Raw genomic sequence first — 18,282 nt, forward strand, 5'->3', positions numbered from 1 at the left:
CTAAGGTATACAATAGGTCTGGTACACAACATAGCATACTTTATAGAGCCTATGACTAAGGCATAGGGAATGACTTTTCATTCTCTTTCTATTTTCTGCCGTGGTCGGGTTTTGAGTCTTGACTCAACTTCACACCTTGCAACACAGGCAAGAACTCCTTCTTTGACTATTCCATTTTAAACTACTTCAAAAACTTGTCAAGGTATGTACTTAATGAAAAAGCTTATCAATCGTCTTGATCTATATTTATAGATCTTGATGCCCAATATGTAAGCAGCTTCACCAAGGTCTTTCTTTGAAAAAACTCCTTTCAAAAACTCCTTTATGCTTTCCAGAAAATTCTACACCATTTCTGATCAACAATATGTCATTCACATATACTTATCAGAAAGGCTGTAGTGCTCCCACTCACTTTCTTGTAAATACAGGCTTCACCAAAAGTTTGTATAAAACCATATGCTTTGATCACCTTATCAAAGCGTATATTCCAACTCCGAGATTCTTGCACCAGTCCATAGATGGATCGCTGGAGCTTCCACACTTTGTTAGCACCTTTAGGATTGACAAAACCTTCTTGTTGCATCATATACAACTCTTCTTTAAGAAATCCAAAGGAATGTAGTTTTGACATCCATTTGCCAGATTCGGACAGACTTTAAGCATCGCTATGAGTGAGAAAATCTTATCGTAGTCAACACCTTGAACTTGCCGAAAACCTTTTGCGACAATTCGAGCTTTGTAGATAGCAACATTACTACCAGCGTCCGTCTTCCTCTCGAAGATCCATTTATTCTCAATGGCTCGCCGATCATTGGGCAAGTTAATCATAGTCCATACTTTATTCTCATACATGGATCCCATCTCAGATTTCATGGCCTCAAGCCATTTCGTGGAATCTGGGCTCATCATCGCTTCCTCATAGTTCGTAGGTTCGTCATGGTCTAGTAACATGAGTTCCAGAACAAGATTACCGTACCACTCTGGTGCGGTACCGTACTCTGGTTGTCCTATGAGGTTCGGTAGTAACTTGATCTGAAGTTTCATGATCATCATCATTAGCTTCCTCACAGATTGGTGTAGGAATCACTGGAACTGATTTCTGTGATGTACTACTTTCCAATTTGGGAGAAGTTACAATTACCTCATCAAGTTCTACTTTCCTTCCACTCATTTCTTTCGAGAGAAACTCCTTCTCTAGGAAGGATCCATTCTTTAGCAACGAATATCTTGCCTTCGGATCTGTGACAGAAGGTGTACCTAACAGTCTCCTTTGGGTATCCTATGAAGACGCATTTCTCCGATTTGGGTTCGAGCTTATCAGGTTGAAGGTTTTTCACATAAGCATTGCAGTCCCAAACTTTAAGAAACGACAGCTTAGGTTTCTTGCCAAACCACAGTTCATACGATGTCGTCTCAACGGATTAGAGGGTGCCCTATTTAACGTGAATGCAACTATCTCTAATGCATAACCCCAAAACGATAGTGGTAAATCGGTAAGAGACATCCTAGATCGCACCATATCTAATAAAGTACGGTCATGATGTTTGGACACACCATTACACTGTGGTGTTCCAGGTGGCGTGAGTTGTGAAACTATTCCACATTGTTTTAAATGAAGGCCAAACTCGTAACTCAAATATTCGCCTCTGCGATCAGATCGTAGAAACTTTATTTTCTTGTTACGATGATTTTCCACTTCACTCTGAAATTCTTTGAACTTTTCAAATGTTTCAGACTTATGTTTCATTAAGTAGATATACCCATATCTTCTCAAATCATCTGTGAAGGTTAGAAAATAATGATACCTACCACGAGCCTCAATACTCATCGGACCGCATACATCAGTATGTATTATTTCCAATAAGTCAGTTGCTCGCTCCATTGTTCCGGAGAACGGAGTCTTAGCCATCTTGCCCACGAGGCATGGTTCGCAAGCATCAAGTGATTCATAATCAAGTGATTCCAAAAGCCCATCAGCATGGAGTTTCTTCATGCGCTTTACACCAATATGACCTAAACGGCAGTGCCACAAATAAGTTGCACTATCATTATTAACTTTGCATCTTTTGGCTTCAATATTATGAATATGTGTATCACTACGATCGAGATTCAATAAACCATTCACCTTGGGTGTATGACCACAGAAGGTTTTATTCATGTAAACAAAATAACAATTATTCTTTGACTTAAATGAATAACTGTATTGCAATAAACATGATCCAATCATATTATGCTCAACGCAAACACCAAATAACATTTATTTTAGGTTCAACACTAATCCCGAAGGTAAAGGGAGTGTGCGATAGTGATCTTATCAACCTTGGAATCACTTCCAACACACATCGTCACCTCACCTTAACTGGTCTCTGTTCATTTTGTAACTCCTGTTTCAAGTTACTAATCATAGCAACTGAACCAGTATTAAATACCCAGGGGCTACTATGAACACTAGTAAAATACACATCAATAACATGTATATCATATATACTTTTGTTCACTTTGCCATCCTTCTTATCCGCCAAGTATTAGGGGCAGTCCCGCTTCCAGTGACCATTTACTTTGCAGTAGAAGCACCCAGTTTCAGGCTTGGGTCTAGCTTTGGGCTTCTTCATGTGAGTGGCAACTTGCTTGCCATTCTTCTTGAAGTTCCCTTTCTTTCCCTTGCCCTTTTACTTGAAACTAGTGGTCTTTTCAACCATCAACACTTGATGCTTTTCTTGATTTCTACCTTCGCCGATTTCAGCATCGCGAAGAGCTCGGGGAATCATTTTCGTCATCCCTTGCATATTATAGTTCATCACGAAGTTCCAGTAACTTGGTGATAGTGACTAGAGAACTCTGTCAATCACTATCTTATCTGGAAGATTAACTCCCACTTGATTCAAGCGATTGTAGTACTCAGACATTCTGAGCACATGCTCACTGATTGAGCTATTCTCCTCCATCTTGTAGGCAAAATACTTGTCAGAGGTCTCATACCTCTCGATTCGGGCATGACTCTGAAATACCAATTTCAGCTCTTGGAACATCTTATATGCTCCTTGTCATTCAAAACGTTTTTGAAGTCCCGGTTCTAAGCCGTAAAGCATGGCACACTAAACTATCAAGTAGTCATCATACCGAGCTTGCCAAACATAACGTCTGCATCTGCTCCTGCAATAGGTCCGTCACCTAGCGGTGCATCAAGGACATAATTCTTCTGTGCAGCAATGAGGATAATCCTCAGATCATGGACCCAGTCCGCATCATTGCTACTATCATCTTTCAACTTATTTTTCTCTACGAACATATCAAAAATAAAACAGGGGAGCTATACGCGAGCTATTGATCTACAACATAGATATGCAAAAACTATCAGGACTAAGTTCATGATAAATTAAAGTTCAATTAATCATATTACTTAAGAACTCCCACTTAGATAGACATCCCTCTAGTCATCTAAATGATCACATGATCCATATCAACTAAACCATGTCCGATCATCACGTGAGATGGAGTAGTTTTCAATGGTGAACATCACTATGTTGATCATATCTACTATATGATTCACGTTCGACCTTTCGGTCTTAGTGTTCCGAGGCCATATCTGCATATGCTAGGCTCGTCAAGTTTAACCCGAGTATTCTGCATGTGCAAAACTGACTTGCACCTGTTGTATGTGAACGTAGAGCTTATCACACCCGATCATCACGTTGTGTCTCGGCATGACGAACTGTAGCAACAGTGCATACTCAGGGAGAACACTTATACCTTGAAATTTAGTGAGGGATAATCTTATAATGCTACCGCCGTACTAAGCAAAATAAGAAGCATAAAGGATAAACATGACATGCAATCAAAATATGTGACATGATATGGCCATCATCATCTTGTGCCTTTGATATCCATCTCCAAAGCACCGTCATGATCTTCATCGTCACCGGCTTGACACCTTGATCTCCATCATAGCATCCTTGTCGTCTCGCCAACTATTGCTTCCACGACTATCGCTACCGCTTAGTGATAAAGTAAAGCAATTACATGGCGATTGCATTTCATACAATAAAGCGACAACCAGAAGGCTCCTGCCAGTTGCCGAGAACTTTTACAAAACATGATCATATCATACAACAATTTATATCTAATCACGTCTTGACCATATCACATCACAACATGCCCTGCAAAACAAGTTAGACGTCCTTTACTTTGTTGTTGCAAGTTTTACGTGGCTGCTACGGGCTTCTAGCAAGAACCGTTCTTACCTATGCATCAGACACAATAATTTTTCGTCAAGTGTGATGTCTTAACCTTCAACAAGGACCGGGTGTAGTCAAACTCGATTCAACTAAAGTTGGAGAAACAGACACCCGCCAGCCACCTGTGTGCAAAGCACGTTGCTAGAACCAGTCTCATGAACGCGGCCATGTAATGTCGGTCCGGGCCGCTTCATCCAACAATACCGCCGAATCAAAGTAAGATGTTGCTGGTAAGCAGTATGACTATTATTGCCCACAACTCTTTGTGTTCTACTCATGCATATAACATCTACGCATAGACCTGGCTCGGATGCCACTGTTGGGGAACGTAGTATTTCAAAAAAATTCCTACGATCACGCAAGATCTATCTAGGTGATGCATAGCAATGAGAGGGGAGAGTGTGTCCACGTACCCTCGTAGACCAAAAGCGGAACCGTTTAGTAACGCGGTTGATGTAGTCGAACGTCTTCGTGATCCAACCGATCCAAGTACCGAACGTACGGCACCTCCGTGTTCAGCACACGTTCAGCATGATGACGTCCCTCGGGCTCTTGATCCAGTTGAGGACGAGGGAGAGTTCCGTCAGCACGACGGCGTGGCGACGGTGATGATGAAGTTACCGGCGCAGGGCTTCGCCTAAGCACTACGATCATATGACCGAGGTGTGTAACTTTGGAGGGGGGCACCGCACACGGCTAAGAGAAGACTTGGTGTGCCTTTGGGGTGCCCCCTCCCACATATATAAAGGAGGGAGTGAGAGAGGCCAGCCCCCTAGGGGCGCGCCAAGAGTATGGAGTCCTACTAGGACTTCCTAGTAGGAATCTCTTTCCTTTTTTGGAGTAGGAGAGAAGGAAAGAGGGAGAGGGAGAGAGAGAGAGAGAGTAGGAAAAAGGCAAGGGGGCGCCGCCCCCTTCCCTAGTCCAATTCGGACCCATGGGGGGGGGGGCGCCACCTCCCCTTGTCCTGCCTCCTCTTTTCCCGTATGGCCCAATAAGGCCCATTACTTCTCCTGGTGAATTCCTGTAACTCCCCGGTACTCCGAAAAACACCCGAATCACTCAGAACCTTTCCGATGTCTGAATATAGCCTTCCAATATATGAATCTTTACATCTCGACCATTTCAAGACTCCTCGTCATGTTTGTGATCTCATCCGGGACTCCGAACGAACTTCGGTCATCAAATCACATAACTCATAGGAAGGAAATGTGCCCTAGAGGCAATAATAAAGTTATTATTTATTTCCTTACATCATGATAAATGTTTATTATTCATGCTAGAATTGTATTAACCGGAAACTTAGTACATGTGTGAATACAAAGACAAACAGAGTGTCCCTAGTATGCCTCTACTTGACTAGCTCGTTAATCAAAGACGGTTAAGTTTCCTAGCCATAGACATGTGTTGTCATTTGATGAACGGGATCACATCATTAGAGAATGATGTGATGGACAAGAACCATCCGTTAGCTTAGCTTTATGATCGTTTAGTTTATTGCTATTGCTTTCTTCATGACTTATACATGTTCCTATGACTATGAGATTATGCAACTCCTGAATACCGGAGGAACACTTAGTGTGCTATCAAACGTCACAACATAACTGGGTGATTATAAAGATGCTCTACAGGTGTCTCCGATGGTGTTTGTTGGGTTGGCATAGATCGAGATTAGGATTTGTCACTCCGTGTTACGGAGAGGTATCTCTGGGCCCTCTCGGTAATGCACATCACTATAAGCCTTGCAAGCAATGTGACTAATGAGTTAGTTGCGGGATGATGCATTACGGAATGAGTAAAGAGACTTGCCGGTAATGAGATTGAACTAGGTATTGAGATACCGACGATCGAATCTCGGGCAAGTAACATACCGATGACAAAGGGAACAATGTATGTTGTTATGCGGTTTGACCAATAAAGATCTTCGTAGAATATGTAGGAACCAATATGAGCATCCAGGTTCCGCTTTTGGTTATTGACCGGAGATGAGTCTCGGTCATGTCTACATAGTTCTCGAACCCGTAGGGTCCGCACGCTTAACGTTCGGTGACGATCGGTATTATGAGTTTATGTGTTTTGATGTACCGAAGGTTGGTCGGTGTCCCGGATGTGATCACGGACATGACTAGGAGTCTTGAAATGGTCGAGACATAAAAATCGATATATTGGATGGCTATGTTTGGATATCGGAGTGGTTCCGGGTGAGTTCGGGCATTTACCGGAGTACCGGGAGGTTACCGGAACCCCCCGGGGAGTATATGGGCCTTATTGGGCCTTAGTGGGAGAGAGGAGGAGGCGGCCAAGGAGGGGCGCCCCAAGCCCAATCCAAATTCGGTGGGGGGCCGTCCCTCCTTTCCTTCCTCCCTCTCTCCTCCTTCCTTCCTCTCCTACTCCAACTAGGGAAGGGGCGAATCCTACTCCCGGTGGGAGTAGGACTCCCCTAGGGCGCGCCATAGAGAGGGACGGCCCCTCCCCTCCTCCCCTCCTTTATATACGGGGGAGGGGGCACCCCATAGAGACACAAGTTGATTGTTTAGCCGTGTGCGGTGCCCCCTCCACAGATTTCCACCTCGGTCATATCGTTGTAGTGCTTAGGCGAAGCCCTGCGTCAGTAACTTCATCATCACCGTCATCACGCCATCGTGCTGACGAAGCTCTCCCTCGACACTCAGCTGGATCTAGAGTTCGTGGGACGTCACTGAGCTGAACGTGTGCAGATCGCGGAGGTGCCGTACTGGATCGGTCGGAGCGTGAAGACGTACGACTACATCAACCGCGTTGTCATAACGCTTCCGCTTTCGGCCTACGAGGGTGCGTAGACAACACTCTTCCCTCTCGTTGCTATGCATCACCTAGATGGATCTTGCGTGTGCGTAGGAATTTTTTTGAAATTACCGCGTTCCCCAACAGTGGCATCCGAGCCAGGTCTATGCGTAGATGTTATATGCACGAGTAGAACACAAAGAGTTGTGGGTGATAATAGTCATACTGCTTACCAGCATGTCATACTTTGATTCGGCGGTATTGTTGGATGAAGCGGCCCAGACCGACATTACGCGTACGCTTACGCGAGACTGGTTCTACCGACGTGCTTCGCACACAGGTGGCTAGTGGGTGTCTGTTTCTCCAGCTTTAGCTGAATCAAGTTTGACTACGCCCGGTCCTTGTTGAAGGTTAAAACAACACACTTGACGAAAAATCATTGTGGTTTTGATGCGTAGGTAAGAACGGTTCTTGCTAAGCCCGTAGCAGCCACGTAAAACTTGGAACAACAAAATAGAGGACGTCTAACTTGTTTTTGCAGGGCATGTTGTGATATGATATGGTCAAGGCATGATGCTATATTTATTGTATGAGATGATCATGTTTTGTAAAATTTATCGGCAACTGGCATGAGCCTTATGGTTGTCACTTTATTGTATGAAATGCAATCACCATGTAATTGCTTTACTTTATCACTAAGCAGTAGCGATAGTCGTAGAAGCAATAGTTGGCGAGACGACAACGATGCTTCGATGGAGATCAAGGTGTCAAGCCGGTGACGATGGTGATCATGACGGTGCTTTGGAGATGGAGATCAAAGGCACAAGATGATGATGGCCATATCATATCACTTATATTGATTGCATGTGATGTTTATCCTTTATGCATCTTATTTTGCTTAGTTCGGCGGTAGCATTATAAGATGATCTCTCACTAAATTTCAAGGTATAAGTGTTCTCCCTGAGTATGCACCGTTGCGACAGTTCATCGTGCCGAGAGACCACGTGATGATCGGGTGTGATAAGCTCTACGTTCACATCCAACGGGTGCAAGCCAGTTTTGCACACGCAGAATACTCGGGTTAAACTTGACGAGCCTAGCATATGCAGATATGGCCTCGGAACACTGGAGACCAAAAGGTCGAGCGTGAATCATATAGTAGATATGATCAACATAGTGATGTTCACCATTGAAAACTACTCCATCTCACGTGATGATTGGACATGGTTTAGTTGATTTGGATCACGTGATCATTTAGATGACTAGAGGGATGTCTATCTAAGTGGGAGTTCTTAAGTAATATGATTAATTGAACTTTAATTTATCATGAACTTAGTCCTGGTAGTATTAGCATATCTATGTTGTAGATCAATAGCTCGCGATGTAGCTCCCCGTTTATTTTTTGATATGTTCCTAGAGAAAAATAAGTTGAAAGATGATAGTAGCAATGGTGCGGACTTGGTCCGTGATCTGAGGATTATCCTCATTGCTGCACAGAAGAATTATGTCCTTGATGCACCGCTAGGTGACAGACCTATTGCAGGAGTAGATGCAGACGTTATGAACGTCTGGCAAGCTCGGTATAATGACTACTTGATAGTTTAGTGCGCCATGCTTTGCAGCTTAGAACCAGGACTTCAAAAATGTTTTGAACGTCATGGAGCATACAAGATGTTCCAAGAGTTGAAATTAGTATTTCAGACTCATGCCCGTGTCGAGAGGTATGAGACCTCTGACAGTATTTTGCCTACAAGATGGAGGAGAATAGCTCAACCAGTGAGCATGTACTCAGATTGTCTGGGTACTACAATTGCTTGAATCAAGTGGGAGTTAATTTTCCAAATAAGATAGTAATTGACAAAGTTCTCTAGTCACTATCTCCAAGTTACTAGAACTTCGTGATGAAGTATAATATGCAAGGGATGACGAAAGTAATTCCCGAGCTCTTCGCGATGCTGAAATCGACGAAGGTAGAAATCAAGAAAGAGCATCAAGTGTTGATGGTTAACAAGACCACTAGTTTCAAGAAAAGGGCAAAGGGATAGAAGGGGAACTTCAAGAAGAACGACAAGCAAGTTGCTGCTCAAGTGAAGAAGCCCAAGTCTAGACCTAAGCCTGAGACTGAGTGCTTCTACCTCAATGGAAATGGTCACTGGAAGTGGAACTACCCTAGATACTTGGTGGATAAGAAGGATGGCAAAGTGAACAAAGGTATATTTGATATACATGTTATTTATGTGTACTTTACTAGTGTTTATAGCAACCCCTCAGCATTTGAAACTGATTTAGTTGCTAAGAGTAGTAACTCGAAACGGGAGTTGCAGAATGAACAGAAACTAGTTAAGGGTGAAGTGACGATGTGTGTTGGAAGTAGTTCCAAGATTGATATGATCATCATCGCACACTCCCTATACTTTCGGGATTAGTGTTGAACCTAAATAAATGTTATTTGGTGTTTGCGTTGAGCATGAATATGATGTGATCATGTTTATTGCAATACGGTTATTCATTTAAGTTAGAGAATAATTGTTGTTCTGTTTACATGAATAAAATCTTCTATGGTCATACACCCAATGAAAATGGTTTGTTGGATCTTGATCGTAATGATACACATATTCATAATATTGAAGCCAAAAGATGCAAAGTTAATAATGATAGTGCAACTTATTTTGTGGCACTGCCTTTTAGGTCATATTGGTGTAAAGCGCATGAAGAAACTCCATGCTGATGGGCTTTTGGAATCACTTGATTATGAATCACTTGATGCTTTCGAACCATGCCTCATGGGCAAGATGACTAAGACTCCATTCTCCGGAACAATGGAGCAAGCAACTGACTTACTGGAAATAATACATACTGATGTATGCGGTCCGATGAGTGTTAAGGCTCGCGGCGGGTATCATTATTTTCTGACCTTCACAGATGATTTGAGAAGATATGGGTATATCTACTCGATGAAACATAAGTCTGAAACATTTGAAAAGATCAAAGAATTCCAGAGTGAAGTAGAAAATCATCGTAACAAGAAAATAAAGTTTCTACGATCTGATCGAACGTCACAACATAACTGGGTGATACCTTGGTCACAACGTAACTGGGTGATTATAAAGATGCTCTACAGGTATCTCCGAAGGTGTTTGTTGGGTTGGAATACATCGATATTAGGATTTGTCACTCCAAGTATCGGAGAGGTATCTCTGGCCCCTCTCGGTAATGCACATCATAATAAGCCTTGCAAGCAATGTGACTAATGAGTTAGTTGTGGGATGATGCATTACGGAACGAGTAAAGAGACTTGCCGGTAACGAGATTGAACTAGGTATGAAGATACCGACGATCGAATCTCGGGTAAGTAACACACCGATGACAAAGGGAATAACGTATGTTGTCATTGCGGTTCGACCGATAAAGACCTTCGTAGAATATGTGGGAGGCAATATGAGCATCCAGGTTACACTATTGGTTATTGACCAGAGAGGTGTCTCGGACATGTCTACATAGTTCTCGAACCCACAGGGTCCGCACGCTTAACATTCGATGACAGTTTGTATTATATGAGTTATGTGATTTGGTGACCGAATGTTTTTCGGAGTCCCGAATGAGATCACGAACATGACGAGGAGTCTCAAAATGGTCGAGAGGTAAAGATTGATATATTGGATGATAGTATTCGGACAGCGGAAGTGTTCCGGAGTGTATCGGGTACATATCGGAGTACTGGGGGGGGGGGGGTTACCGGAACCCCCCGGGGGAAGATATGGGCCATATGGGCCATGGGAGGAAGGAACACCAGCCCACAAAGCGGTGGTGCGCCCCCCACAGGGAAGGAGCCCGAATTTGACTAGGGGAGGGGGCGGCGCCCCCCTTTCCTTCTCCCCCTCTCTCTCTTTCCCCCTTTCCCCCTCCTAGGAGCCCAAGTAGGACTCCTACTTGGGCTCCTCCTACTTGGTAAAAGGAAAGGGGTGGCTGAATCCTACTAGGAGCCCAAGTAGGACTCCTCGTACTTGGGGCGCGCCTAGGGCCAGCCTGCTCCCCTCTCTCCTTTATATACGTGGGGAGGGGGGCGTCTACAACACACATCAATGGTTCCAAGCCGTGTGCGGCGCCCCCTCCACAGCTTACGCCTCCGGTCATATTCACACAGTGCTTACGCGAAGGCCTGCGCGGATCACTTCACCATCACCATCACCACACCGTCGTGCTGACGGAACTCTCCCTCGGCACCTTGCTGGATCAAGAGTACGAGGGACGTCATCGAGATGAACGTGCGCATAACTTGGAGGTGTCGTACATTCGGTGCTTTATCGGTCGGAACGAGAAGAAGTTCGACTACATCAACGGCGTTAACAAACGCTTCCGCTTTCGGTCTACAAGGGTACGTGGACACACTCCCCCCTCTCGTTTCTATGCATCTCCTAGGTAGATCTTGCGTGAGCATAGGAATTTTTTTGAAATTGCATGCTACGTTCCCCAACAGGACGTGTCCGGGGACAGTAACCGGGCACTCCTCAAATCATGTCGTCTACATCCATGTCTCTCATATCCGAACCCCTATATCCATACTATAGCATGCAACGTCGATCAGCTCCGGACATAGAAATTGCACGATAGTTCTACAAAAGATCAACCAAAGTTCACACAAACGATGGACAACTATATACTACATCTATAACTTGAAATTAAAATCAACCTCACCACTCCCTGGCCGACCCTTTCCCCTTATGGTCGCCGGCGTAGCTGTACCCGTCGTCGGCTGGTGGAGAATCATCCAATTCGTCGGAGGAGGAGCCGCCATCGTCGTCGTCGGAGGAGTCGACGATGACGAGGCCCTTGAGGCGCTGAACGACCCGGTCCCGCTGGCGCCCGAGCTTGGCAGCCGAGCCGCCTCCTTCGCCTTCTCCAACGCCTCCCGCTCGGACTGCTCGATGGCAAGCCGAAGAGCCTTGGCGTTCTTCCGACGGAGCCGCTGAGCGTCCGTCTCCACCGTCGTAAGCGATCGGCGGTAGACCCACGCGACGAGCCGCTGGTCCTCGTCGGGCTCTGCCGGTAACTCACTCCGGCGGCGGACAGAGCTCTTCTCAGCCACCAACTCCCTTGCCCGCCGCCTCTGACTCCGGTGTGCGCGTCCGGGCCGGCGGGACAGGCACAAGCACCCACCGCTGCGGTGCTGCCCACAAGGGGGAGCAGCAGCCGGCGGGGCGAGGGGACAACGTGGGGAAGTAGCAGCCAGCAGGGCGATGGGACGGCATGGGGGAGGCGTCGATTGCATTGGCCTCTTGTCGGAGCTGCCCATGGGCCGGGAGGGGCCAGCGCCGACGTCCAAGATGCGCCGACGGGGAAGAGGCGGCTGCGGCGAGGCTGCAGATCCGGAGTTGCCCAGTGTCCACCTTGGGCCGCTCCAAGGCGATGCGGAGGGCAAGCTCATACTCGGGATCCACCTCGTCGTCGGAGCGGCTGCCGGATTCGATCGGAATCGGTGAGGGCAAAGTGAGGACGGAGCGAGAGAGGAGAGTGAGTGAGCTAGGGTTTCGGACCGACGAGGCCGATGTGGGTTTTTGTGGGACATTCATGGGGTCGGTGGTGGGCCGGGCTTGTTAGGCGGACGCGACCGGGCGTGCCCGGGCCACTCTATATCCGCCTCATATTTGGGCTGGATATGGGGAGTGTCGGTCAGTCCGAGCGTTTAAGGCCCGTTTGAGGCATCCGTCTGGGTTGAAAAACCTGACCTGGCACCCCACCCGGGCTATGAGGCGGCTTTGAAAGGTCCGGCTGTAGATGCTCTAATTCGTGCTTCTCGTGGAAACACAATTTTCTCTAAGAAGCATAGTTGTGCTTTGTGCTTTGCAAATAAAACACTCAAAAACCTAGTGAAACCAGGCGAAAACCGAAAAGCTAGGAAAAACATCTAAAACACGAAAATGCATAGGCAAAAAATATCGAGAGAAAATGCTTCGCACGTGACATGTGACGGCAACCGGACGCAACACTTGATGCACTTCCACACAACCAAAAGTGGCCCTAGAGATCCCTTCAATTGTTAGAGCATCTCTAGCAGACCCCGTATAACGCCACGACTCGCAAAATAACCGTTAAAATACGGGTCCGCGTGGAAAATCCTGCCTGCCCAGACCCTGCAAACTCGTCCGGCCCGTAAAAGTTTTTGCAGGGCGCGGCATAATTCCCGTCCCAACCCGCGAAAACGCGGGTTCCCCCCTCGGCCCGTCGGAGCCCTGTATATAGCGAGAGCGGTTGGTGGGGAAATTTCAGCCCGCACTTTTTCCCACCCACCGCCGCCCCTCCACCTCGCCCAGCACTTTTCCCAACTCCCCGCGGTCGGGCCGCCGCGTACGATTCCGGCCAAACTAGCCGACGGGATCACGCCGGAGGGCCGCCACACGCCCGAGCTTGCCCTCCGCCACTTCCTCCTGCGTCGGCGGGCCGGAAAGTTGCAGATCGGCGGGTGTTCGACGCGGCGGCCGGATTTGGCGTTTCCGGCCACCGGTGGCTGCGCCAAGCCATGGATTGGTCGGGGAGCAGGCCGCGCAACCCCGGCGCTGCATGCAGGTACGGGTTCGTCCTGTAGCCGTCGCCGCCGTCAGTTTGCTGGCAAGGATTCGGCCGGCCGTCCGCCGGGCTCGGCGCTCGCGCAGCGGCTCGCCGATGCCGCTAATACAGTGCGGCGACGCACGCGGACAGTGGTGCGGCTAACTTCTGGCACGCCGAAGCACCCCGGATGGGTGTTCTTCAAATGCGAAAACGACGGGGTACGTGTTGTTTCCATCCGGCTTTGTCACTGTATTCTTCGGTTCAATTGTGATAGCTCATTTTGAACATCGTCACGTGTGTAGGAAGATGTATGCTCCTTTTGGTTTTGGAAAGGAGAATACATTGATTGATTTATTGATAGGCAGAAACTTAATATATATTTGTGCACTTCTTAGTAGAATCGAGGCTAATGATGCGGCTGCATGTGTAATTAGAGAAGAAAATAGAGGAGAAGGAACGTCTACTTTTTTAGAACCAAAAAAGAAAAATGAAGAATGCAAGATCAAGAATTCGCAGATTAACAACGAATGCATGGAGAATATATTGCTCCAACTAGTGGGAGCAATTATGGAAGATGGATATCTTCTAAAATGCATAATTGTGGTTCTTGTTTTCTTTGGTCTTACTATTCTAGCAACGATTTGGTGAATTACTATGTATCCAATGCCGTTGAAGAAAATAAAAAAGCAAATAAATGTATTTTCATGTGTGAAATTGAAATGCATATTTCGGATTTGCGGGCCGATGGGGCAGTGTCCGAGCAGACCCCGCAAAGCCGACCCGTAAAAGAGCATATTCCACAAATATCCTTTTTTACGGATCCATTTTGCGGGGTCTGACTCTGCCGCCGCCCGCGCTAGCCCGCAAAACCATTTTTTCGCGAAGTGTAAACACGTTTTGCGGATCGGCGTTATACGGGGTCTGCTAGTGACTCCCGAATTTTTTTGAGTAAAAGGACATCTGTTTTGCAAATCGCCTTTTTTCTCTCCCGAGTTCTCTGTCTGATTGGGCCGGCGTTTTCCTCGCCTCAGGTGGTCAGTTCGCCTGGGGGGCAAGCCCACGATGGCACTCGGCGGCGTCGGAGTGGTGCGCCGGTGCACGCGCGGCGGCGACGCAACTGGCTGCGAGGCTCAGCGCGTGCGGCGGAGGCACGACGACCGACGATGCGGCGTGCAGCGCGGGCGCTGCGAGCGGTGTTGCAGCGGGCGGCGGCTCGTCGCGTCGCGTGCCCGCGGTGATGCGGGACCGTTCGAATAGTTGGCCCGGGCATCGCGCAGTGGTTGCGAGTCGGTGCGCCCGGGCATGGACATGCGTGCACGTTTAGGCGACGTGAACGGCGCGACAGTGCAGCGCGTGCAAGCACGATCGCATCTTTCGGTGGGGAAACTAGCTTCCATTAGTTGAGCACAACAAGAGTCCTTCCTGATAGAGATACGATCCACATACAAGAAAATCAGGAACAAAGCACGATCGTGATTTGATTCTGATATGCACCCACTTCTTCAGCTACACGAAATCAATCATACATGATGTCCTACAGTCAAGTACGCGGCACCGCCACCTCGCCTTGCTCGCCTCACCGCCGGCTATATAATAGTCTGCCTCTGGCCAAGACCCCCACCCCCAACCACAGCGAACAGAGCGAGATTTAGACAGAGAAAAGACTACGGATACATACTGAGAGAAAATGCAGATTACTGGTAAGGTGAAGTGGTTCAACGAATCCAAGGGGTTCGGCTTCATCACCCCCGACGACGGCAGCAAGGACGTCTTCGTCCACTTCACCGCAATCGCTGGCAACGGCTTCAAGACCCTCGCCGAGGGCCAGCGTGTCGAATTCGAAATTCAAGACGGCCAAAAAGGCCCGTCCGCCGTCAATGTCAAGGCCCTAGAGCTAGAGGAGGATAAGAGCATTTCGAGCAAATTATAGGAGGATGCTTCACCCATCCACCTGCGTCGATGCGTAATATCCTATGCTGCGTTCGGAAGGATTGCTCTTGTTTGTGTTCTCTTCTCACCGTTTCTCCTTTTCATTTTACATCAAGACTACATGGGTTAACTACTGCTCCGTTCGGGCTTGCAAGGAATATGGTTTTTTGTTTGAGTCAAATGTTTTTTTTTTATTTAAATGAGTGTATACAAAGAAAGATATTTACAGTACCAAATCAGTATCAATAGAATTACCATGAAATGTGTTTCTGTAACGTATTTGTTGGGTATTGTAAATTTTGATAATAACTATTTCTATAAACCTGGTCCACTACTGTGGAAATTAGTCTCTTGATACCCCTCATTGCACACAGTGTTACCAAATGGTATGCGCGACCGAGAGATTTTATAAGCAACTACATATGTAGCGATGAAAATTTTCAGTGGTCGTTATATGACAAATCAAGTTGTCCGAAGAAAATGATACCGAACCTCATTGAAGTTGGACACAGACTTTGTTGCCCTAGCACGCATGTATGCAATGCAGTAGTCAAGATTTTTTTTTATATGTGATGATGCCATTATCACAAACAGATCAAAATTTCCAGCATTTAACAAAAAATCTCGGACCATTAGGCCCATTGAGCTGTCCAATCGCCCCCTCCCCGTCCCACTCTCCTCCACTGAATTCCTTTGGCAACTACCAACTAGCTTTAATTAGCACCGTCCTCATCCTTTGTGTTTACTCAGTATAAATAACTATTCAAGCTACTCAAAGAGGAATATGTTTGGCAGGAATTGCTTCGTAATAAATACCTACACACAAAGACTTTATACTAGGTGATGGCTAAACCAACAAAATCGCCCTTTTGCAAGGGTCGGTTGAGGGTGAAGGTTGGTTTATTTAGCTGAGGGACTTCGTAATAGGCAACAGTCAAACTAAACAATTTTGGAAAGATACTTGGATAGGAATGCTCGGGTAGGCCTTAAATACCCAAACCATTATATACCATTAAGTAGCGAAAGAACATGTTTGTGGCTTCTGTGTTAGAGGCGTGTCCATTGAATATTCTGTTTCTACAAGCACTTATTGGGCATAAGTGGATCTGATAGATGAATAAAACTACTGCTTATGTTTAGCACAGGGTACATGGTTATATATATTGGTACATACCGACTTTGTAACATCCCAATTTTTCAATTTGGAATGTTATACATTAGAGCATCTTTGCATATCATATTTTATTTGCATTTTGGTTGATCCTAGAAATTCTACGCAACTCAAGGACCCATGGAGAGAGTTGGGGATTTCGTTATTTTCATATTTGAGTTTTCTCGAATTTTGAAAATAGGATCATTTAATTTTATTTATTTTATCTTCAATTATTTCATTTATAAAATAAGAGAGAGGGAATAAAATGACTTTCCCAAAAATAAGAAAAATTGAGGATTTAATAAAAAAATCATATTTTATTTTATTTGGTGTTTTGGCTATTTTATTTGAATTTAGAAAAATTGCATGTTTTTCAAAATTGCATTTAGGGTCAAAAAAATGTTCATTTCGTTCTAAATATTTTATTTAGATGGTGAAAATTTATTTTGGTATTTTTAGAATTTTATTTTATTTTCTAGAATTTTTTTAGTTTCGGCGCAATTGTTTAAAAAAAACGCGCCCGCACCCGACTAGGCCGAAGGCCCAGCTGAGCCAGGCCGGCCCGCCTCTACACCACCGCCTCCGCGCCGCGCGCCGCCGCCGCCGACCCGGACTAGGAGTCCGAGCCGGACTCCTCTCCGCCGCCGCCATGGCCCCTCCCCCAAGCCGCCATCTCCCCCCTTTAAAAGCCACCCGGAGCCCCCTGGAGCCCCAAGTCGCCGCCCGCCGCCTTTCGCCCGCCGCCGCCTCCCGCCATCGCCGCCACAGCCTCGCCACCCCACGCCGTCCCGCCGCCGCGCCGAACCCCGCCGAAGCCGAGCCGAGGTAGCCGCCCCGCCGCCCCGGTTTTTCTAAAGAAACCGATCCGGTTTTTTTGTAAACCCTAGGTTTTTTTAGATCGGATTTGTTTTGTTTTGGTTTTCTTATTTAGCGAGCGTTCGCTCGTTCGTTCGTTTTAACGAACGCGTTCTCCGTTTAGTTACAGTTAACGAACGTCCGTTCGTTAAACTGTTCGTCAGTTTTCTTTTTCTCGGATTTTCCGCGATTATTCCAGATCGCGATTTCCGATCTATTTTTTGTTTTCGTTTTTCTTTTCGCTCATTTATCGGAATTAGGCGATTCAAGCGCCTAGAGTTTCGTCTCGAAGCCCTCTTTCCGTTTAACCAACTAAAACAAGTTTTTGCTTCAGTAAAATTTGACTTAGGTCCAGATTAGTAAACGAAGCTTGTTTCTTTCGCCGTTTGATTTTTGTTGCTTCGTTTGATTTGATTCTTTTTGCAAACTGGAGTTCTTAAGTTGAACTTTCTGGTTAAATCTCTTATTTGAGTTTTACCTGTGCATTAGATGAGTACTTATTGTATGCTTGTTTGTTTGCGCTAGACTACCCGGAGTGCGCCGCTTGCTACTTCGAATCGCTAGGTTTCCCGGATCATCAGCAAGGCAAGTAACACTTTGATCATACCTCTTTTACTACCCAGTTTTATTGCATTAGATCAACCCTCAAACATTGCATGATTAGGATCTAATTAAATTGTGGGTTCTGGGAAGTAGATGAGGTAGTACCTATTGCCCTGTTTATTATCAAACCCTTGGGAGTTACTTCTACGTTTGCTTATATTGTTATGCTATGCTAGTAGACGTGGATTGGGTTTGAGTGTT

The 18,282-nt window shown here is 46.2% G+C and overlaps 1 protein-coding gene across 1 annotated transcript; it reads left to right on the forward strand.

The window, feature by feature from the left end:
• Positions 1-15,140: 15,140 nt before the first annotated feature.
• Positions 15,141-15,827, forward strand: LOC123048890 (cold shock-like protein CspC). Its single transcript, XM_044471914.1, has one exon. The coding sequence runs from the start codon at positions 15,229-15,231 to the stop codon at positions 15,469-15,471; it is 243 nt and encodes an 80-aa protein (XP_044327849.1). The 5' UTR covers positions 15,141-15,228; the 3' UTR covers positions 15,472-15,827.
• Positions 15,828-18,282: the final 2,455 nt, after the last annotated feature.

Source organism: Triticum aestivum, chromosome 2D (genome assembly GCF_018294505.1).
Source record: "Triticum aestivum cultivar Chinese Spring chromosome 2D, IWGSC CS RefSeq v2.1, whole genome shotgun sequence".
NCBI classification, from domain to species: domain Eukaryota; kingdom Viridiplantae; phylum Streptophyta; class Magnoliopsida; order Poales; family Poaceae; genus Triticum; species Triticum aestivum.